This window comes from Catharus ustulatus, chromosome 6 (genome assembly GCF_009819885.2).
Source record: "Catharus ustulatus isolate bCatUst1 chromosome 6, bCatUst1.pri.v2, whole genome shotgun sequence".
NCBI lineage: Eukaryota > Metazoa > Chordata > Aves > Passeriformes > Turdidae > Catharus > Catharus ustulatus.
In genome coordinates this window covers 21,014,228-21,039,024 of record NC_046226.1, presented here as the reverse complement: position 1 = coordinate 21,039,024, position 24,797 = coordinate 21,014,228, and the positions used below count along the sequence as shown (strand labels likewise).

The following is a 24,797-nucleotide window of genomic DNA, read 5'->3' as shown; positions in this document are numbered from 1 at the left end:
TGCTAGCAATTAGGAGAGTTATGAGATTATGGAACTGCCTTGACAACATCAGAGGACTGAATTCTGTCAATTCCCTCAGCATCCAAGTACAGAACAGTTAAGTGAAATACCTGTGTTTACCTCCTTAAGAAATAAACTTTACTGATACTTACATAGTCATAAATATAAGCTTTGGTGATTTACAATAGTAACTATATAAAACATTCTACTGACATTAATTTGTGATTTTCCCTTTATATCTCTAATCTTTTACTTTTCTCCTTCTCTTGTTATGAAACCTCCCTGTGAGCACCCCAGTCCTCTTTTTTCATAGCTTATTAATAATTTCTGATTGCATGTGGATTGACACTTATTTCCAAGCACAAGTCCTTTAAAAGAGATGTAGATAACACGTAAAAATTTTAAAAAGTTAATTCTTTCACAAGCTGAGACCAACTGTTCTTTCTTCTTAGCTTCTATGTCATTTTTTCCAAGTCTTTTCTTAAAATTAGTAAAATTACTGTTTCTTCCCTTTGTTTCAGTGCTTTTTTGTTTTTCTGGATTATTCTTTGGTATACTTTTCAGTCCAGTGATCCAATTGCCACATAGATTACTGTAGCCAAATGCGCTGCCATCAACATTAATATGAGAATTTTGTGTTGAAAAGTAGCTGCCCTGTATGTTTTCTTTGGGTATATTCCAGTATTATATGTAAGTTGGTAAAAATTTGTATTCTAATACTAGCTTTTAAAAAATTTAGGAGCAAGGAATGTCTAAGAGAAAAGGGTGGGAAAAGAAAAATTCATCCCCATGTTCCATGTGACCAAAAAATCCTCAATTATTACACTTGACTTTGCTTATTTTCATTCTAATGTGGTAATTGTGATTCTATGGTACAGACATGATTGTTCTAAGTGAAAAGGTTGCTATCACAAGGTTCCTTTCAAACATCTTCTACAAACGTAAAATAAGTTGAACTGATTTATGCTAACAGTCTTTAGATTTGAGAGCTCCACATCTCAAATTAGGGTTAACTAGAATCCATTTACTTTATTCTACCCCTACCTAAATCGGTTGTCCCTCAGGACACTTCACAAAATTCTGTTCCTGAAACAGAGGTGTGGTAGGCAGGTGTTGAAGTGGTGTCAACTGACAGAATATACACCTGTACAGAGGCATCATTTATGAACACATATTTAAAAATCTAGTTCTGCACTGCAACTGATGATTCCATTTAGTATTCCATGTAAAATAATGGCATGTTTCTCCAAAACTGAGGTAAAAAAATTAAAATTAAAGCAATATATATTAAACACCTATACAAAAAGCCATATATAGCATATTATATCATTCCTCTGGACATTATTTACCGTGACAGAATAACTTTGCTTAATTGATCTGAAAAGCCTTGTTGATTTATTTTATCATTTGTACAACAGTTCCCATATTTAAGTTCTTGCACAAACTTAAATATGTTTTATGTCACGTGCCAGAAAATGACATTGCAATAAATTTAAGAAAGAAAATGCATTGTGTCCACAACAGAGCAAAGATGGTCGCTGGCCCTAGTGGAGGCTCCTTTCATCCATCCTATGAACAGCCTTTGACTTTTTCCCATTAAAATTTTGTTCAAAAATGAAGTTGCACAGTGGCATGGGTTGCTACAACAATCCTGCTTTAAACTTCTTTCAAGGCCTAATGTAACCACAGGATACTTGGGGATTTTTCAAAGCAATACATCATTATTCTCATGGGGCACAGAACACATCAATTTATAAATTTACTAGAAGAAACAGCATTATTGAAAAAGGCGCCTTTAGGCATTGATGGCTCTTCTCAAAAGATGAATAATACATAGAAAAAGACAACAAGAGAGATGAGATGTAGAAATAAAGATATTCATCAACATATTCCCTTTTTATTTCTAGCTAAATATAAAGCTTACAATCCAATAAGGAACTATAAGCTAAAACTATTTAAAAAATCAGATATATTTCAGATGTTTAAAACCACTCAAAATCAGCAGCAAGCTCAGGTTACTGTCTGTGAAAATAGAGATCATACTTTTGCGCAGTTATGCAAAAACAATTTATTTACAGTGTTATGCAATCACTTTATTTACTTTTTATTTACACTGAGCTATGCATCAGTAAACACCAAGTGAGTTTCCTTGAAGTTACACTACAGTGACTTAGATTTGACTAATCAAACTTACAGGAAAAATATAGGGTATGATTTAAAACATTCTGTCAGAATCATTATCTCTTGCAGTTTGCCTGACACTGAACCACCGCAGTATGTTGCAAAACACTGCAAATGCTAAGCTGGAGATGAAGATTATACATTCCATCATACCGCACAGACAAGTGAGGAAAAAAGGTTATTCGAACAGATTTTTCACACACACACACACACACACTCCCTCCAGATGTAATTTTTACTGCTGGTGAAAAGTATCAGAAAATAGATTTAGGAGCAGGTATTTATTGACTGAATGAGTAAAATGCAACAGTACTATCTTATTTATCCTAGCTGATCCATTATTATGCCAATAACTAACTACAATGTTAAAACTCCTTCATTAACTAAAATGTTCAAATCCTTTATCTCTGGGGGGTGTGTAACAAAGGTGGGACAATGAGTTTCTATAATTGAATTTATAATTTATATAATGTACTGGGTAAAACAAAAAGTTTCCTTTTTTTTTCTAACATGATGTCTGAACTGTAAATGACATTTTATATTTATAATTCTTGCTTATAATTTGCTTCCTTCAATAAGTCTTCATTGTGCTTCATCCTGATATTTCTTTTTATTTCCCTTTCACTTTGATTGGTATTTGATGTAGGTAATTCATTTAAGAGTATCTCCCATACTTCATTTAGAAAGCCTCTACCAACTTTTCACTTGTCCTAAGAAACAGTCGAAAATTCTTCTCATCAGTTTTATAACCTCTCTGTATCTGTCATTGCCTACTACACTAATTCGAAGTTCAAGAGTGGGTATATATATATATTCAAATACACAGCTGAAATACATAAGATACTTGGTCGAATTGCTGTAACTTCTTCTACAGTCCAAATATGATTGCATTGGAATAGTTTGTCTGAATATGAGATTAAATATATTCAAAAAACTAAACTGTAAGGTTACCAATCAAAAAAATTATAGGTCCCAATGTGCTGCCTTTCAAGAGGCCTTTATCAAAAGAATGAGGATTTTTTTCCCCAAAGCTTAAATGAGATCTTTTAATTCTATTCCTGGCTCCCCTCTATTCCTGGGAAACTTTCTGTACTTCATTTCAACATAGCTAAAAAAATATTTCTCTATCTTCTGACGTGAAGCTCAAACAAAGTGCACTGAAATCCACGCAAAATATTCCTATAAACTTCCTTATGAATACAAAGTGTGATGACAGCCCAAAACTTCACTGTTTTAGCAACTGCCTAAGGCGTGAGCTAGGAGAGAGGTTACGTCTATTATATTTGTTTAGGACCATGTTGATTCCTAACTGAAACTACTGTAGGAGGAGTATGAGGGAGGGTTGTGAACATAGATTCAGTTAACACATCTTGAAGCACAGCTATAAGCATTCTGTTGTTTTCTGTTGAATGACCCTTATGTACCAGCCGACATGCTGTAGAGGATTCCAAAAGCTCCTGAGGGACCTTACAGTTTCTAGCTAAAAAAAAAAAAATATATCACTAAAGAACAACTTACTTCCCAAAACAAGCATCACTTCTTAGATGCTTTAGTAAGTTCCACTAAGTTTCATTAAGAAATAGTTAGTGATACAGACAAATAAGAAGGCTAACCTTGAAGTGACAAAATAAAATCTCATTCAAAGATGGTTTCATTATGAAGATGTGATCAAATCACAGGTCTTCAAGCACTGTGGGGTTGAACTTAAAAAGTGTGCGTATTTATTTATCATCAAATTGTATATTTAGATGTATTTATTGTCAATAAATAAATATACATATATTAGGGGGACATGCTCACAAGTTTTTACTGATGGGGCATGCAATCAATAAAGTTTGGACACTAGTGCTCAGTATTTAGAACCTTGGAACAATCTCACTTGTGAAATAAACCGATTATGGTTGGCAGTTACCATCCAGAATTTTATTTTTTTCAATAAAGGCATTTAGTTTTTAAAAAGCTGAAATGTTTTCTAGCCTTTTACTCAAAAATTCTTTCTTCTTTCTATGTCAAGCAGCATACATTGTAACACAAGGAATTGACAGGAAAAACGCAAAGTTCAAGGAAGAAAAAGGTCTAATAAGGGTGTCTATGGGAAGACAAACTGTGTGGGAAGAAGGAGAAAGAGAAGAAGGGGCTAGAACTTTTACAGTATTTACAGTAAAGGGACAGAACAATAATGTGTGGTTTATTATTCAAATAGAGGCTCTCCTATAAGCAGTGGATCGTATCTGGAGACCTTACTGTAGCTTTTGAGCCATGAGTGATTGTTATCAATTAATCTTCAAGTGCCAAACACATTTTTGTATGTAGAAGAGGAACAATCTGTATGTTAATACAAACCTAAGATTTTTTTTTTATCTAGAATTGAGTGTTGTCTCTAAACAGCTGCCACTATAACAAATTCAGAGGTTGCAACCCAGGCACTGCTTGCTCTCAGAAGCAAGCTGAATTGCAGCCAGAACAGAATCAAGACTCTCTTCTAGAATCTAGAGAGATGTTATATCAGAATTAACGCAGCTGGGACAGCAATAAAGCTATTAACTCACAGTGAGTCACAACTGCAGAGCTATAGAAAACCTTCCCTTTGCATTATTTGCTCAACTGTTCTCTACAGGTATATAGAAGCATATAAAAAGCATATCAAGTCAGACCACTGGAATTTCAGTTTTAGGCAGACTCATTAATCAATCAACTTGTCTCAGTCCTAAGGAGCCACTTTTCATTGCCAGGAATACTAAATCTTCTATATTAGTGTCCTTGCACTACAGACTTTAATCTGCTTCACTGCTGCAGGATGATACCACCCTAGCTGTTCTTATTGAAGCCTTTACTAAGCCATGATTTCATGATTTTACCGACAGAGAAAAAAACTACTGTAGGCTAGAATTTTTTTTATGCGTCTATTTAACAATTTCTTTAAATGCACATATTTCACACTAATTTAATAATTTAGACAGAAGTAAGAACTTCCTTGTCTGAAAACAAGAACTACAGATATCAAGAATGAAACAATCAAAAAAGAACACAAAACCAAATATTAACAAAATCATGGAAAATTGATCCAGTAAAGTAAAACAAAAAGTTTATCTGAAAGGCATGGCTTCTGTCATGAAAATTAAAATGGGACACACCAAATACCAAAAATGCAGTTGACAATTTTTTCCCATGTTTTTTTAATTAATGCCTTGGATAGTTGGTTTCAAATTGGCATGGGAGTTTCAGGATGTTGACATTTTCTGATTTCAAATTATCTAGTTATAAAAACTACATCCACAAATCTGCTGCAACCAGAAGGTTGCTGTGAAAATTAAAAACAAGTCATGCAGGTGTTGGTTGAATCTATGCTCAAAATAATGATTTAAACTATATTAAAAGACGCCTAATAATTGCAATTTACCCTCATCTTGTAACATCCTTTGTGTGAGTATCATGTTTTTTTCCATTTAACATGCTGAAGGATAACAAAAGGATAAGAATACAGCAGGAAAAGCCAGCATTGTTCCTGGCTATGTCTTCCTCTTACCTAACATTGTCCTGTAACACAAAATCCAAACCTCAAACAATAACAGTGAAATCCCTCAAGTCATTATAGATTCTGGATTATGCATTTTATTTGCAAAAAGAGCAAAATGTTTTTAAGCACAAAACAAACTTTCCTCATGACAAATTTTTTAGTACCATTAAAGGTAGTAATATTAATTAAATTTTGGTAACCAAGCCTGTATTTTCAAATTTCACCTTGCTTATTCTCAAAGATGTATATGCCAAAGAGAATTCGTTAACACACATACACATGATATTTGAACAGTTAAACACTTGATCTGGAGCATGCCACTATGCTTTTGTTTTGGCTACTATCTACTGAAATAGCTATCAAAAGACTCCAGCTCTTCTTTCAGACTATCAATAGGGTGGCATGACTTGATTACAATAACGGAAGTCTCTTTTCAGTTATAACTATGCTCAATTTCTTATAAGGAAAAAATAGTTAAAACCCTAAAAATAAAGATAATTGAGGAAATATTTGAGATTTACTGAATTTAGAAATTATTCTCACACTAGCAACTCAAACAGAACACGAGTCATAGCGACATTCGGAATTTCTGGTAGTAAACATTCTGTGATGATTATTAATGTTTCTAATGCCTTAAATGCCAATTATTTGACTCTGCTTCCACCTGAAACTGTTATATATAGGTATATAGGTCATATATAGGTACTGATGTCTCATGCAGCAGTAACATAGCCAACCAGTGCTGGAATGCAGGCAATCATGTTCCTACTAGAAATAAATCTCAAGAACACACTTTAAAAAAAAAAAATAAATCTAATATACAATGGTCATGAATAAACACTTCAGATTTTATTTAACAAATTTTGCTGAGAAACTATCAATTTTCAACCCTATCAATCTTATAGCACATTTACACTACAATGAAATTCTTTACTAATACCTTCAAATAAGCTAGTTTGGGTACTAATGACTATGCAATTACTCCTTCTTTGTATCCCACAGAAGCCAGTCCAACCCAGTTGACATGGTGCTAGCACCATGCACTCCAGTTCCACCAGATGCGCTCAGATCATATCACAGATGGCATTTGCAGCTGCATTTGCCAAAATGCAGGGAGCTCTCTTTGTTCTCTGCCTCTAGTGTTCCATTGCCTTTGCTTACTTTGTCCTGCTTTGGCAAAATGACAAACCTGGACCTCCAAAGAATCCCAGTTCATTACAAGAACAACATACCAGGAAAAACCAGACAGCCCTATGTCTAATATCGAGTACAGTAAATTCACGAATACAAGCCGCACTGAGTATAAGCCGCATCTCTGGGTATTGGCAAATATTTCATTCTTTGTCCATAAATAAGCCGCACATGAATATAAGCCGCTCTGTCATTCGCAGCGAGGACCCGCGTGCAACAAAGTTGCCAAATGCTAACAGAACCGTGGCATGGCGGGGGTTTACTGGCTCAACTAAGGCTGTGCAGGCTCGGCCCGCTAGGGGCTGCTGGCGGGACCAGGTGGCCCAGCCCGGCGCTGCCACTCGGGGCTGGCCGCCACCTCTGGGTTCGCTCGCCCCGGCCCCGCTCGCGCCGCGGTGCCAGCTGGGCACGGAGAGAGTGCCCCGCTCGCGCCGCGGCACCGGCCGGGCACGGAGACTCCCCTCCTCCCCGAGCCGCGGCAATGGCGGCGCGGGGTCCCCCCCCAGGCCACGGCAATGGCGGCGCAGGGTCCCCCCATCTCTCCCTTGGGCTGCAGCAGAGGAGGGAAGAAGAGAGCTCTCCCATTTCTCTCCCCGCCCCCCGTGCTGCCTGCAGAGAGCCAGGGCAACAGAGTAACACTGTAACAATCGCGGAATGCCGGCTTTTACTGGCAGGTGCTTGGCTCGGCGCCCTGGTTGGCACGTCTGGGGTTGTAAATGTCAGAAAATTATTCCCATATTAGCCGCCCCCGAGTATTAGCCGCACTTCCGGGTTTCCACCAAAACTTTTGTCAAATTGCTGCGGCTTGTATTCGTGAAATTACTGTAATATACAATTACAGAGGGGTCCAACAAGCAGGAGACATGGAACAAGGGAAGGAGAAAGTAGTGCTGATGGGAGTGAGAGAAACAGAAAAAAGAATTCTGCCTTTTGTCTGCAGTGATATTAAATGTCTCCATGAATAGGAAACTGCTATTTGACCCACTAACTCATTATTATCTTGCATTTGTGTGTGTGAGCTATCATCACACCTGTTCATAGCTCAGATCTATGCAAGGAAACTGAACAATGGCTTTTTCTCTTAGTTTTTATTAGAAAACCTACTAAATAACCTGGAAAGAAAAAAATCAGCATTCTATAAAAGAAAATATAGTAAGAAATGTCTCAAAGCAAGGTCCTCATAATAGTTGATACTTTAACCAGAAAATGCAGTTGTAACAATTATATGCAGTGATAAAACTGTTCAATTCTCTCCTGAATGGAGAAACATTTTCTTTCTGATAGTGAATAAAATTTTCCAGGAGCACACAGAAAGAAATTGAAACTTAATTTGTTTTCATGTACCAACTGCATGCTAGAAAGATAATTTGTCATTTCTTGTTTTAGAAAATTATGTTGATATGTTTATGGGCATGATAGCTATATAAAAATTATGGTATGGCATATGTAAATGCCAAAACAGGAAATTGAATGCCACTTTCTTCAGTGAGCTCTCTCTCTTAATATCCTAGGATTTTCTTTTTTGTCATCCCAACCATATTTATGCATATCAGCAAATTTCCTTTTGGCTACATCTGAAAGGCAGCTGCAGATCTTAATGCAAATATACACGGAACAGATCTTGGACCTATCAGTTAAGGAATGGTCAACAATTAAGGTTTTTGAAGCAGCTAGTGCAGCTCATTTGAATTGAAATAACTGGGCAAACCAAAGGAGGCTAACAGCTGCAAGACAGAAAAGTTTTCTAGCAAAGGTCACTTGTTACTTGAGATGAGTAATTCTCCTAAGCCTAGAAGTGAATTTCTTAATTTGGCTGTTGAAGATCAGAACTAAATAATCCATTTGCAATATTCACAGCATAGGAGAACAGATAATGTGGGAAGCTCAAAGATACTGGTCTGGAAATTAAGCTTCCCTACTTTTCAGAAAAATGGGGATCGTTTAGTAGCTTGGATGTTCTGTCAGAAGAGTAAAGCACACCAAAAAAGTCCTATCTCCATGGCATTCACTCCTTGATAAATATTGTAAGACAGCTTTTAAATCTAGTAGATGGCCCTATGTGTCACTAGGACTCAAACAGCTTCTAAGAAAACATTTACTTCAACCAAACATATATGCACAGATCTAAGTGTGTCTCACTGACACCCAACATAATGCAACTAGAAATATAACACCCTATCTATTACACATGCTACAGAGGAAGATGAAATAAACTGTGCTGGCAATTATGAAGAAAGCTATAATAGCAATGCTTACTTCTAATTATTTCAGCTGCAGTTACGCTTTAGGTTTATTCCTCGGGACAATCCTGTTGATGTACTGTCCCATGGTGATGATACACAACTGAGACTAACCAGCTCAGCTCGCAAACATTTTAACTTTCAGTGAATGGTACATTTCAGTTAATATCTAATAATCTGTTTTGAAAATTACACTATCTAAATGCACTAACTTATTATTCCTTCTGCATAGTCATTTGCAAAAATCTACAATACAAAAAGTCTAGTAAATTTTTACAAGAAGAAATTTTTATACATACATTTGAGTAAGAAATCTCTCCTATACTCCAAAAGAAAAGAGAATATTAAGAGGAAAATTATATATATTATAACTGAACAGCAATATCAGAGTTGTTTTCTTTCTCTGGTGCTGTGGAGTACGTGTTATTTTCAACTGGCACTTGAACTTTTGTTTCTGATTGATAGAATTCCTGGAGACTGACCACAAAAAAACCCAAATTTACACTGCTTTTTTAACTGATTAAAAAAGTAAGAAGGCATTAGTTTCACAATGGAGATTACATGGAGAAATGTATATCCAGTATATCTAGTATAATACACTTACTATAAAAATTTTTGTTATAAAAAGACACTGCACATCTTATTACAAGCTTGATAAGGGTTGCAAATAAATTATGTTTATTATAGAATTGCTTATCCCATTCTCCCAACACTACCTAATTTCTACAGGTAGAGACATTCAAATAGTAATCAAAGAAATGGCAAAATGACTGTCAAAATCCCACAAAAATACCATTGCAAATGGGAGAATACATTAAGTATTCTACACACCTAATCCTTTACCTATTTACATTATAGTTGCACATCTGTTTAACCTCAGCAATGCAATGCAAGGAACAAAGTGAAGCTTGCTAAAGTGCTAAAATGTTTGATATGTTTTTATATGATGCCTCTTGAAGCACACATTACAAATTACATTGGCAAACAAACTTGGAAAGTGTTTTCAATAACAGGGGCCTCATCTCCTAGGTTAGGAATGGAGAGATACTGAGCAAACGGTAAACATGCTTCACTGGAAATGCCCCTGAAGGGTGTAACTGCTTTGAAACAGGTTATAATGTGCATTGATCTGCTCATGCCTCTTGAGAGCAGAAAAAACAACAGAAAACTACTCTCTTAATGTATGTATGACAAAATATAATTACAAAAACTAAAGCTCCCGAGACTAAAAGTAAAGGTTTAAACCTTAGCTCTAAAATACATTTTGTACTGTGAAAAGATTGTTCTAAACTTTCTTCAGAGAACAAGAAAATAGTCAAAATGAAAACGTGAGTTTGCTTTTCAGAAACTGGTTTTTTACCTCTTGCCAAGAAGTTTGTACGCTTTTCTGTGGTTCCTATAATTTTACCCCTTTGTCTATAATTTTACCCCCTTTTTCTTTAGCTGCAACAACATTTGTTGCTGGCATATTTATTTCAAAAGGCCTTTATATTGACATAAATACAGGAAATTTTTTTTCTGTATGACAATCTACAGGTTTAATAATGACAATAAAATACAAATCATAGACAGTCCTCAGTTTCAAAGTAATATTTAAAATTAATCATGCTAGGTTTCTCTACTCTATCAAGCTTTCTGACAGGATCTTTTCCGGACCTACACTTTACACATTGTATAATGTCCCAGTGCAAAACATAACTATGCTTCTTCTTTACACACTTGATCCTCAAAGTTCATTTATCCCAAAGCACTAGCACGATCAGTTACATATTTTTGTCATTTAACAAAAACGTGGTTTACTGTAAACGCGTGTCCTTCTGCTGTCTTGATGTGTATTTTATACACTAGCAAATAAGTTAATCTGAGCTGAAATACAACAATATTACAACTTATTCTGCAATGAACTCTCTCTGGGATGTTGTTTGCTCTGCTAAGGCAGTGCAAGCAAAGTCTTTAGAGCAACTGAAAAAAAAAAACCAGAGTCATCTCTTAGAGGACACAGATTAAAAGCACTGCTCAGGAGAAAGAATAATGTCAGACGTGCAAGCTGGAACCAGAGTACACATGCAATTTGCATACTGTATACTTCAGGGTGCACATCAGATGAGAACAGAACATATTCAACAAATTTTAAGGTACAAGACACCTAATACTACTTTTTCTTGACCTGGCATCATAAAATATTATTCATATTGGTGATTCAGATGGGAAAAGAAATTACCCAGCTTCTGATGACCACACACATTTACAGAGCTTATATAGCTCTGTAAAAATGCTCTAATTACACCTGGCATCTATCCTAGTGAATTGACACTATGAGGAGTGACATTTCTTCCTAACCTGATGCAGGATGGTTCCTGGATTTGTCCAGTACTGTTAAGCTACTACTCAAGTAAGTTAGATTATTTCAAATTAGTGAATCATCATCAACAAAATTCCCAGGGAACAAAAAGAAATTAATTACAAAAACCTTATGAGTAGCAAAACAGAATGCTCAAATTCCATCACACTATATCTGTACATTACCACTTCAGGAAATATGAAATGCTAATTTTGTGAACTAAAAGCATTTTATGTTGCCATTCTTATAATAACAACAAATTAACAGATGTGAAATGCATAATCATGAAACTGAATGGCCCACATAATCATACCATTGATTATCAATTGCAGTAAAGATGGAAATTTTCATAATTTAGTAGTAATAACACTGCCTCTATTGTAAATTCCTTGGAAATCAAAATTCCTTCCAGACAGCAAGCAAAATCTGTTGCTTACATTAAGACTACAAAATACTTACTTTAATCAAGTCACATACTGAAGTGTTTTAAGATGAGATTAAAATAGGAGTTGCAGTGTACTGTAAACGCATTCAATTTTGAAATACAATCATTTTTGAAACAGTCAAAAAAGAAATCTTAGAAAGCTTTCAGTTTTTATTCCCCTCACTACACAATCTTCCCACAATATCAGAAGGCAGCCTGAAAACGTTATACTATATACATACTGTATATAAGACACATACATCAGAAAGCATAGAGTATTTTTGTATTTTCAAATTGGAAATGTTTTTGCAACAAGTTAGAAACATTCCAACCTTAAAGTTCAGATCTTATCCCACACTACTTATTTTCCCTGTTTCACTGTAATACATGAACAGTTCATTGCACAAACTCATGAAACCAGCCTGTGTAGATAAGTCTCATTGACCAAGAATGAAGTATTACTATTTCTCCAGCTTTTATGAGAATAAGCATGCACATAGTAGAATATTGCCATTCCACTCTTACTTAAGAAGCCACTTTAATAAAACATTGCCCAACATACTTATAATCCCTTTAACACACTTGAGAAACATCAGCTCAACATTCCCAACCACTTGGAGAAGAAAGTCCCTTCTTCCTCAGACGCAAGGATGACATGACGCTACGAAAAGCAAAATTCCTCCCAAGTTCCATGACATGTCACATGCCTTGACAGAAGCAAGGCATCTGAAAAACTCTGCCAATTTAAACATGCTTCTGCTGAAAAATAAACTGGTTTGCAGTAGGCATTTAGAACTTGATACGGAAACTGTGCATTGCCGAATAACTAGAAGATCATTGCATTATATTGAATAGCACCCTAACTTAATTCTGTCCTTTGGGCTCTTTCTTAATAGAAATGTGCTCCATGGATTTTAAGCACATTGCATTAGAACAAAATGACGTCACTAGGATTTTTTCATTTTATATAGTGTTTTACAAGAAATAGTATACTGTCTGATCATTTGATTTTGCAAGTAGAATCAATTTTCCATACAGACAACATTCAAGCCTTATTTTCAGAAAATGCTGCTCCTGGAATTTAAATCCAATCAAGAAAGTAATGTTCTACAACCAAGTCATCAAATATAATTAAAACCAGGAAGACAAAGTTTCTGTCCTGGCAGCTGAAGAACGTATAATATTGATGCAGTATGTACATATGCATGAAGTACATACATATATATTCCAATGAATCTGCTTTCTTGGGCTTACACTTGGTTTCTTTCTCTAGTGGTAGGCATCTCAATTCACCAGGTATACTCAAACAAAAAAAAAAAAAATCCACAACAAAATCATAAGTGTTAGAACTGTGAAACAAAAATTAAGGTGATAAATTATAAATTTTACGTTTAAATGTTTTCCACTAAACAGATTCGCATACTAGCAATATATAATTTTGCATGAAGGTACTGCTCAAACACAAAAACAAGTACTGCAAGATGAACACATGTATTTCAAAGAATAATTCTCAGAGAAGAAAGGTGGTGTAGAATTAAGAAGTCCAACTGAGGAACAGGAGACCAAGTTTTACCCTCAAGTTTCCACTTTTTTCAATTCATAGCCAGGAGCAAGCACATTCTCTTTGACTCAGAGATGGTATCTGTTTAAGCAAAAAACCAAAATTTTATAGCAACAATGTTTACTAACAGTGTTCAATAACTTGCAACTCAAGTCTATTACAATTGGCAAAAGTATCCACATCATGCCCTTGACTATGTTATGACCTTATCCTAGAGACATAACAGATGCAGACAAGAAAAATACTGACTCTGCCCACTCTAAAGAAGATTCAGATATATGTGTCCATTATTATGTATGAATTTTTTAAAAACTACATAGAATAACTTGTTATTTAATAAAAACAATTAGTAGCTTTCTGTTCAAATCACTCATACTGTATGAACTGTATTGTTAATTTGCTTATCTTGCTTGGCTCTAAAACATTTTTAAGGATTTTCCCCTTTAACTACAAAATATATAAATAATTTAAAAGTACCAATCACAGTTCCCATTTTCTTAAACCAAAATCAGGAAGGAAAAAAAAGATGTTAGATACAGACAGTTATTACCTTGAACATGCTGATCAGAATAAATATTCAACCTAGGAATTTGTCATATTTAACCCACTAGAAGGAAAAAATGTGCAAACTGGTTAAATATCACTTATTTAATTTAATCTTTATGTAGAAAAATCCCAAGCCAGCTAGACTTCTTTTTTTTTCCAAGAATTCACTTAAAATGTATATTCTGTAATAAAAATTATTTTGTTGCATACAGTCAACATTAAGAATTAGTTTTACTGATGACTGAAGCTCTTCTCAAAATGAGGAATTTTCTGGTACTTACATAGGACTTAAACTTCATTTCTTCAAATACACACTATCATTAGGACTCACTTTAGGAAAAAAAGGGATTTTAAATAGCATGTCAGCTAAAAGGATATAAAAATCTATTAACAGAGCAATGAACCACACTGAAAAACATATTCTATTACAGCCTGAAAAATTCTAGGCAAAACCATTAAAACAAGCTCTAATTTTGAAAAATATTAAATCTATGATACAGCAAGATGCAAGATTTTAAATACTTCTTTAATTTCAAAAACTTCACTATACTAAATCTAAGATAGCATTTTTTCATTCTGTTCAAATTCCCAACATGATTCATCAGTGTTTTAGACTAAGATGGCTTTGTCCAAGGGAATAGGCACAACAGGAGAAGAACATAGAGCCTATGATTCAGTTTTATTTCCTATAAGACAATATATTATTTAAATAAATTTTCAACATCTTTTCAGATATTGAAGAGTTTCTTCAGGATGTCATTGTTACCTAAAGAAGAAAAAATGACACATAGCATGTTTCTGTTACATACTTCTCAGAAAACTATTGAATTCAAGGCAAGTGTGGAAGTGCCTGTGTTGTTTGGACTAGGGCTTTTTGGTTGAATTTTCTAAAACTTAATAGCTGTAAAATGGTGATATCAGTTTGGTATAGAAGCATAGTACATAACCTGAAAGCATGACAGCACCTTTTATATTAATTCAAAGAGTCCTGATAAAGTTCTATAGTTGATTACAAGATTATATGGTGTTAAATCACTGTTAAGCTGTAATTGTGCTTATAAGGAGTCCAATGTCATCATTTCAACAGCTGTAAAAAAACCCCAAAAAAACACTAGTTCATAGAACACCAGCTATTTTAGTTTGGTTTAAAGAAAAAAAGTCATAGGTCACAAAAGAAATAAAAAATTAAATAATACATAATAATACACTGAATCCTCATCCCCAGGCTACTTTTGTTAATTTTGATTTAGTTTCTGGTTTGTGCAGGTAAACCAAGAAATAAAACTAATAAATTTAGTCTCTTACTGTTAATGAGCAGCAGAAATTCATTAATTTAAAGGACTCATCATGCTTTCCAAACCAAAAAACTGTACATAAGTTTCAGATAATCATCTAAAGTATGTGATTCAGAAAGAAAAAAGAAATCAAACGAAGTCTTAAAAAACATCTTAGCTACAGTTTGATCCCATGTCTTACCTTCTCTTTTTTACAATGGCAGCCATGTTTTTATGAATGCATAAAAAGGTAATGTCAAATGAAAATGGTTCCAGAAAAATACTAAATAATTACAGCAATGTATGTCCAGTCAGATATTTCCAGTTTTCCGATTAAAATAATTCCACAGGGCAAGATTTCTAAATGATTTGGGTTTATTTCCATTCTTCTAAGACTCTGAACGCAGGTTCATTTTGGCAAAGTTTAAAATAACTTAGAAGTCCTCCCTCCTCCTTCCCCCATCACATTAAAAAAACCAAGCATTATTTAAAGGGCAAGAACACTATTAAGAAGAAATAAATTATTTTAATAGTAATGATATTTCAACTTGATGCATTTTGAAGCTCACTATGAAAACCAAATACTATGAAGAGTTTGTCTGAAATCTTTCAGATTCCTTCCTGTATGTATGCTTAAAAGAATGATCTCTCTAGTAGATGCTCCCATTCACTGTTCAATAAATGATGACCTGAAAGTACCTTGTGATGTTTCTTGTTGCCACAGAAAGGACTCTTGTTCATATAAGGGCAATAGCATGCAATATATGAGAAAAACAAATTTAATAAAAATGAAAGAAACAAAGTTGAAAGGGCAAAATCAGGCTTAAAGTGGTCTTCAAAACAGCATATGTACCTTACTATTAAATGAAATACAGTATGTCATAATAGAAAAATTTTACACTATTTTGACTTTCTCTGGTTCCCAATCTCATACTTTTCCTCAGTTTAATTAATCAAGAGATTGGTCAGTGTCAGTATATTTACACTCAATGTACTACACTGTCTCTTATTTCAAATTTTTACTTTTTCTGCTTTAGTGTTCCTCATTGAAGCAAAAATTGGACTTGCTGACTATAAAATAGGAAAAACAGGAATATAATTTGAAAGATTATGTTTTGTCAAAGTAAAAGTTTTACCTAAATTTTTAATCTATTTTATTATAACCGGCTCTTTTGAGTTTACGTTATCCACAGCAGTTGAACAACAGATAATCCTGACTGGACCTAACAGAAAAAAGAAAAATAAACTGATGTCTTGCTTTAGGAATCACTTACCAAAATCTTTGTAAATTTTACTTGTATAAAGTGATGAAACTAGATGCAACTAGTGAGGTGTGATTCACAGAGTTCATACCATCACCAAAACCAGCTAAAATGTAAGTCTTTCAAAATCTGATTTTTGTATACTCAAATCTAAGACAATGCACAATGATAAATGCATGAGTGACAAACTTAATACATAAAGAAAAAAAAACACACACTTTGCCCAGTACAGTTTTATGTCTGAGACAAAAGCATCTAACATTAGTCTATCACAGCTGAAGACTACCTTCTTAAGGTTTACTTAGCAGCATATGTATATATACAGCAGTACAGGAATATATATTATACCTATATAAGAGAAATTCTAAATATGTAATAATTCAAATGTGATTATAGTGTTATCTCAGTAGACACTGAGAATAGGTGCAGAATATATCCTGCATCACCTGGAACTTTGTGTAAAACAGTATTTGCAGAACATTTTGAGATAAATAAAATGTCTAGAAATAGGAGAAATGCATCTCTTCTTCTTACATCACTACAGCCATACCAACATTGCTTCATTAAAAAAAGAACAGATATGGCCTTACCAAATATGTCAGGTCTTATTTTGTTAAACATTTATTTTTTGACTATTGCGTCTTCTCTGAAATAGTAGTATATTATCCTGAAACAAAAGTACTGTGCAGACTTAGTGTCCAGCACTATATAACACGTTATGTCTAGCTTATATACATGTGAGTATATTCCAAGATTCTCTTGGAAAGGCAATTAAAGTAAATCTAAATTTATATAACCAATGCGTCCACTGGACCAAATATAGACTTCCAGTGATTTGAATGATGAGCTTTTCAGACTACACAGTCTGGTCAGATCATATAGAAATGCAATAAATGAAACAAATTTGTGCCAGGTCTTGGGTACAATTGCTAACAATGGCATTAAAAAAATAATAAAAATAAAATTCTTGTTACCTAAACTAACTTCTAAATTGATCTTAAGAACACCATGGCATGTTCAGTGATTCCAGAACTTTTAAGTTCAAATTAAGTTCTTAGTAAAAAAACTGGAACTTAGGCATTTTATTTCCATTGTCTATTTCATTAACACATTGAATAACTAGAGCAATGCTAGTGAAATAAATTTGATTGCAAAACCAAAATCACTCTAAGAGGAAAAATGGAATCCAAGTTGTTACTTACTGAAATATCCGACTGCGTAGCACGATAGAGTAACTGATTAATTAACTACCTTGTTAAGTGGTGAACTGCATCCAAAGTACAAATCTGCAAACCTGAAATTAGAACTCACATCCTCTTCAGTTCTTCTGTTTTTATAAGTATTGCTAGACTTCTGAATTTCTAAACTCTCCATCATTATACTCTTACCAAGAAGGGCAGAAAAATGTGGCTGATCTTGAAGCATCAACAGATAACTATGAAACTTCTGCTACTCTCTAAACAATCCTGAAACTCTGTGCTTCACATTTTTCTTCATTCCCTATTTTCTCGTTCATGAATCTTTATGTTAGCTTACTTGGTTTTTGTCAGGATTATACCACACAGACAGCCAGTTTATACCACCGCAGGTACCACTGTGATAACATTAACACTTCTACAGAGACTCCTAAGGAGGCTTCAAATGCCTACAATATCCTAGGTATTTACAAATGCTTTGGTGAAGGGAAAAGACAAAAATACATAGTTAAAAGTTTTAGACCTATTTAAGCTAATAAAACTTCCTTAAACATGTTCATCAACAAAGTAATTTAAATATTTATGCCACCTACTTTTGATACATCCACCATAAATCTCTATTTTTACGCTTTCTCCCAAAAAACCCCATGAGTAAACTACATTATCAGATCCACAGAAAGGAAATGAACAGATTAATTTCTTGAGAACGCAATTTCTCTGTATCATTGTCATATGCTTTGATTGATTTATGTGAACTTAAATTAATGGAGTATTTTCAGATTAAATCAGGTACTCAGACAAATGATTTGTGTCAGCGGGGATAGTCAACCACATCCACGTATATTCATGATTATGCACCAAATCTGATAAAACGCTCCATCTAAAATCCGCATCATTCCAACAGAAAATATGATAATCCATTTGATCAAATTTGACTGCATATCCATTTTATTTAGCAATACCGTAAAGGATACTTTGGTGTTAAAAAAAAAAAAATTAAGGGTTTTTTAAATTAATTACATACATTCTGCTTTCATTTGATTTATTCCTGCACCTGTGATTTGCCCATAGTTTCATTACTGGGTGCCTTAGTATTGTGTAAGTACTTCCATTTTTTATGTTTAAGTAAGAAAGGCCAACTAGCATTCCATATCCTTAATTTAAATCTTTCATCATTTTGATGGATTGCTTTCTCCTTTTGGCTTAACATCTTTTTTACGCTTTTAGTTGTGTTTTCTTTTTTTCATCTAGGAAAGTAGTTCTTCCAATTTTCATGTTCAAGTCATTTATCCATTAAACTATTTACATGTTTACATTCTATGACTTGCATCATAATCAAGGCTGGGCTTTTCATTCAGTATGTAAGAGTGTTTGTTCAAGACATAAAAACAGTCAGATTTTGTCTTGCACCCTCTTTTTGTAATAAAAAGCCCTTGTCAAATATTCAAATGTTTGAACTGCTCATTTGAACTGTTCCCTTGGTGAACAACAGTACTCAAAACTCACATTAATAGATATTCATTCCATTATTTCTCTATCTTCTACAACTTCTAAAAATAACTGATTTGGTATAATGAAGGTCATAATTTTCGAATTGAAAAGAGAAATCTAAGTTGACATGACTGTAAAACAAACCAAATTCACGTGGAGATTGTAAATCTATTATTCTTGCATACACTGTCACGACATATGAATGTCAAAAAAAGATAGAAATAAAAAAAAACTCATGACATGTACAATATCATTGCTCATCACCAAGAAATGTCCAGCCCCTTCTCCAGTTGCGATTGGCTCCTCCCAGACAACGCTCCAGTGTTTGTACACTGGAAATAATGTTCTAATATATGGAATTTCTCTTTGCCAGTTCCCCTGGCCTGGCCATGCTCCCTTGCAGCTATTTGTGCACCTTCTCAATATTAGAGCATGAAAAACTGAAAAGTCTTTGACTTAGGGTGCAACAATTGTCATCAGTGTGTTGTCAATATTACTATCATATTAAATTGAAAACAAAGCATGTTTCAGCTACTAGAAGAGAATTAACTTTGTTCTTGCCAGAACCAGTGAGTTTTGGTTTTGCTACAATTCACAAAGCACTTTCAAGAATAAGTCAGCTACTAAAAGCTATAACTGTACTTACCAAAAGTTTACTCTTATCTGAATCAACATCAATCAGCACAAAGTTACAACGAACAAAATAACGAAAGAAAATACTTATTCTGTCGAGCTATATCAGTATGGAGTCCTGAATAAAGGGTGGAACAAGATTTCTGAAGAAAACCTAAAAGGTGACACCTTTATTTCTAAACTGAGGGAACAGAACACAATGAAAGATCGTACCATGACACAGTGAGCTATGCAAACAGCAGTCTAACTCAGCCTGCCTCAGACTCCTGTATAATCCCTTTTTGCCCAGGTCATGCAATGTCCCACATGGTACAGCTGGGAAATAATTGCTGTATCCACTGTGCATGATGTAAACTCGTGTGTTATTCAGCCACAGTATTGTTTGAAACACGGCTGATTGCATTTGCCTTTTTTGTCAGCAAGGGAAAACAAAAAAAATCAAAAACAAAACATTATTCTTGGTTATTACTAGCACATTGCAATTTGAAATAACTACTTGATAAAATGAATGTGCCATAGAAACTATAATTAATAGAATTTTAAATTCTTTCTCCCTTTTATTAACAAAACTGGAACCAGCAACATACCTCTTTTTTCTCTGTGAACTTCTTCCAAAAGTTTTTCTTGGGTTTTTATCTGTTTAAAGAGAGACTGATGTTCAGTCTCCTTCATCTGTGTAAAGTGCTTGAGCTGTTCTCGGCTTTGCAGCAAGTAGCATCGCAGCTTTTTTTCCTTACTTTCTCTTTCCTTTACCTCCTCACACAGCCACTGAAGCTTAGTCTACATTTAAAAAAAGGTACAATAAAAAGTAAAGAATTCCAATAAAAATAAGAGAACATAAATGTTCACTGACCGAATTCTCTTTGGAGCCACAGATTACTCATTTGTAGCTATCTGAATAATAATAATAGACTAATAATAGACAGCATTCAGATATATTAAGAGAACATAAGTTGATTTACAAGAGACCCAAAAGACATATTTTGGTTGATAATTATATTTGAAAAGTGATTTTCTTTTACATTATTTTATTTCTTTTAAATCAGAAGCATGAATTTGTTAGGATAGATATGGAAATTCACATTGAATTAGCGCACAAAAACACCAAGAGATAGGCCTTCCTTTCAGAATACCTTTTTCTCTCTATTTTATGTTGACAGAATTAAAGTATTTCTCCTTTCTAAAAATGTGACATCAATCCTTTCCAGTCAGCAAAAGTCAATATTTAAGGTTCACTCAGAGGAGAAAAAGATCTCATTTATAAGGTTGTGATCAACATAGTAAATCTAGAAGTGATCAAATGGAGTAATTTCACACAACCTATTTAAAAATAAAAGAAAATAAAAGTGGCGTTTTAAGCAGTCATTCATTATAAACTTCCCTCTAGTAGCTAAACAAACTTAGGTGAGAAATGTATGCAAAGTATTATCAGGTGCTCTTTGAAAGCTCTTTTAAATAATATGTCAGTGTCCCTTTTTCAAATGAAGAAAATACTTCCTCCATAACATTTCTCCTTCGATTCCAATCTTATCTCCATTATCTATAGTGGAAGTCTTCTCTTGGTCTACAAGTCTAACACAGACCACACACCATGAATAACCTACTCTTACAGGCAAACATTTGCATTTTTTTTTCCTTAAGTCATTTTTTCTGTGGCTTTGACCTTTCTACATGAAGCAAAAACACCAGTTGTCTTCCATAGTTTGTGATCTATTTTGATCATGAGAAATTTACTTCTTTTAAAAGACACTGGGTAAGAAGTGTGCTATGTGTGTGAGCTGAGGGAGCTGGAGGAAAGCTGCAAAACGAAAGCAAGATTTATGAGTTACAGAAGATGTTTTCAAGCATGTGTACCCCCATGGACACATTACAGGATTTGAAAGCTTCAATAGGAAAAGAAAAACTGTTCATTTTCCAAGAATCCAAACTAATATATTTTAGAGTGAATAAATACCAGCCTTATTTAAAATCATTTCTAGCCTTGTAATAATGCTGTAAGAGAAACCTGACTTGCTGACTACATTCTCATGCTTCACTTGTCTGAGAAAATTTGAACTGCTCTTACCTCAATGTTTTGGGTTTTTTTTCTGTGAAAACAACATTGCTATTTATTTTGCTATAGAGAATGGCTATTTCTTGTTGATAGAAACATTTAGAAAATTATTCTATCAGTTGAAACAACAGTCTGGAAATATCAGAATAATAGCCAAAGGAATGCTTTTGTATTTTTCCTTTTACCTTTGAAGTGCCATTTTAAATGGACTTTCTTAATCAGATCCATCCATTCACAGACTCACCCCCTCACTCAACTGTTAGGGCTGGAAAGGGACCTGAAGAATCACCTAGTTCCAAACTCCTCCCGCAATGAATGGACTCCTCCCACTACACCATCAAATACTGAATATTAGTTTACTCAGTGAAATGTCACGAGGTTTGACTTTTACCTTTGTTTCTGCTAACCAGCGATGAGGATCATTCAGTACTGTTGGTGTAAGGGATATTGCCTAAGAAAAAGTAAGTGACAAAAGAAAGACATGTCAAATGGAAATTAGACATAGAAGGAAGAAAGTATTTTCTGCTTACTAGAAATTCATCAAAGAAATACATTTTTTATCAAGGAAGATTAAGCCTAATGCTTGACTTCTCTCAATGCAAATGCTTATCCTCAAATTCCTCCTGCTTACCCAAGCTGCAGCAGCAACTTTTTGAAGTAAAGGGTAAAAATTTTTAGAAACCTTAGCAATACCTGAAGTACTGGGTAGAGGAACAATAATATAAAGATTCTTACCTTTACAAAAAAAAAAAAAATCATACCAGAACCACAAAACTTTTTTTTCACATTAGCTGTCTAGTCAAAAATTTGCATTCAGAACTTGTTTAAGTTTGCCATTGATTAGAAAAAAAAGGTAAAATTGTATAAACAAGAATCTGCAAAACTTTTTCCAGAAATCAAAAACTCTGCACAAGGTGAAGATCAAGTCCAAGAAGGCATGGGTAAATGATCAAAAATCTGGCAACTAGGGCAGATTACAAAATTTAGTAATAAAAAGACCCATCTGTAAGCATATGGAGGAAAAAGCTTGTTTGTCAAAAACATTTTCTGAGAATTCTCACCTAGTTTTGTGCTGCAACATCCCAACTCCATATGTAAGTGAAGAAATTATGTCAATCATGAAAAGAAATCTATTTCAAAGGCAGCTCAGCCCAGTCAAATGACCAGGAACTACAAAATATTCTCTGTTTAAACAGCAAGACAAAAAAAAAGATGTAATCTGAATGTACTCAGGGGTGCAGCTAAGGCTAAAAAGCCACTAGGTCAAGTACTTATAAGTGTGGCGACAAGCTGAGTCAGACAGTCCGTTCTCTTTTTTCTCAGAAACATACAATGTTGATTTAAGAGGATCAGTCACACAGAATCATATGGAGGGAGGAAGAGTGGTTTCTGTACCTACCTGGGAAGCAAATGAGAATGCTCAGAAGAAAAGCTACAGGCAGACAGGAATTGCAGTAGAAGTAGTAAAATAGAAAAAAAAAGTTACAGCAAGCTACCAGTTTCCTGAAAATTTGAGTCTGAGTTTTCTGGATACAAGGACCTGCTCCTCAAAAATGGAGGTTATAAACTATTTTCATTTTCAGTTATCTACATAAAAATCAAAGCATCCAAGTGATTTTTTAACAGAAAATTTTTCATTTTCTTCCAACTTTGATCGCATTTTAGGCCTTTCTTAAGGACTTCCCAATTCTAGGACACAGCCTAAGAAAACTTACCTCAAAATTTTGGCTAAGTAAAGGTCCTTTCACACAAGCAAAAGGAGAACTACACCACAAAAAAACAAACAAACAAACAAACAACAACAACAGAAAGCTATAGCAATGTCCCTCTGTACCAGCTAAATATCCATAATTCTATTAGAATGATTATCCATGCAACAGTGACAACAATGCATACAAGTTCCACCACAAACTTTCATTAAGAAAAGAACAAAACCTGCAGCATACTTAAAACTTAGAATTACTTTGAATTTCTCCATGGAGTCCCGAGAAAAGATTTCACAAGCAGCATCAATTTCACTTCCTATCATGGAGAGAACAGATTGCTGTTCCATTTCTAAGTGACGCAGTTGATCTTTATACTGCAGTCTGGCCTCACTCATCTTTCTCAAATGATCTTCTTCATTGCTGATCTGTTTTTCCTGGGGTGAAAAAGGAAAAACAAAACAAAGATAAATAATTGCAGTAATAATATATGTCACTAGCCATGTATCTTGCAATCTCATCATAATCATATTCAGTCATGCTAAGTTCAACTCCTTGCCATGGAAAAATAATACCTTCTAAGAGCACTTATAAGTTCCTCCCTTGATTCTCCTTATTATCCTGTAAATCGGTTATGAAGAAACTACCAAATCCAAACTCAACAATCATAAAGCTTATTTTCAAAGTCAAAAATAGATGTTCTATTACAAATATCCTCATGAGGAGAAAAAGAGCTCAGACCAAGTAGTCCCATTATTATCTTTTGATCTGAATCTGTTCTAGGCATCTAATCTCTATCATCAGAAGAGAGATCCAGAAGGAAAATTTTATTGCCAGTCTGTGCACCCTCGAAGGAAAACTACTCCAAAAGTATCTCATAGGAGAGTGAGTGGCACAGAGGAAAGTATTTTGTTATCATCTAATGTCAGAAGGTGGATTAAATGTTACATATGTTTTAAAATTCAGATTCTCTTCTTTCATATGTATGATAGAGATGCCATAAAACCAAACAAAACTGTTGCTAGATTACCTTTATCACACAAAATATTGAATTATGCATCATAAATAATATAGAAAAACCTATCTTGTGAGAAAAAGTGAAATTGAAACACACCTGTCTGCTGCTGAGATCAGGAGGTGTAATGCAGCAAAGAACAAACACTTTAACAGGCAAATTCCAATGT

General features: G+C 34.3%; 1 protein-coding gene across 6 annotated transcripts in view; it reads right to left on the bottom strand.

Moving 5' to 3' along the window:
- The window catches only part of CEP128 (centrosomal protein 128), a 94,085-nt gene that overhangs the window by 27,342 nt on the left and 41,946 nt on the right, over positions 1–24,797 (bottom strand). For all 6 annotated transcript variants that reach the window (XR_006163007.1, XM_033063336.1, XM_033063335.1 and 3 more), the window contains exons 17-19: positions 23,874–24,050; positions 22,302–22,361; positions 20,445–20,637 (exon numbers count right to left, since the gene is read on the bottom strand). Coding sequence is in view for 5 of the 6 variants with exons in the window: in XM_033063336.1 (XP_032919227.1) it covers positions 20,445–20,637; positions 22,302–22,361; positions 23,874–24,050 (430 nt within the window). In the remaining variant the exon portion in view is untranslated. The remainder of the gene's footprint in view (positions 1–20,444; positions 20,638–22,301; positions 22,362–23,873; positions 24,051–24,797) is intronic.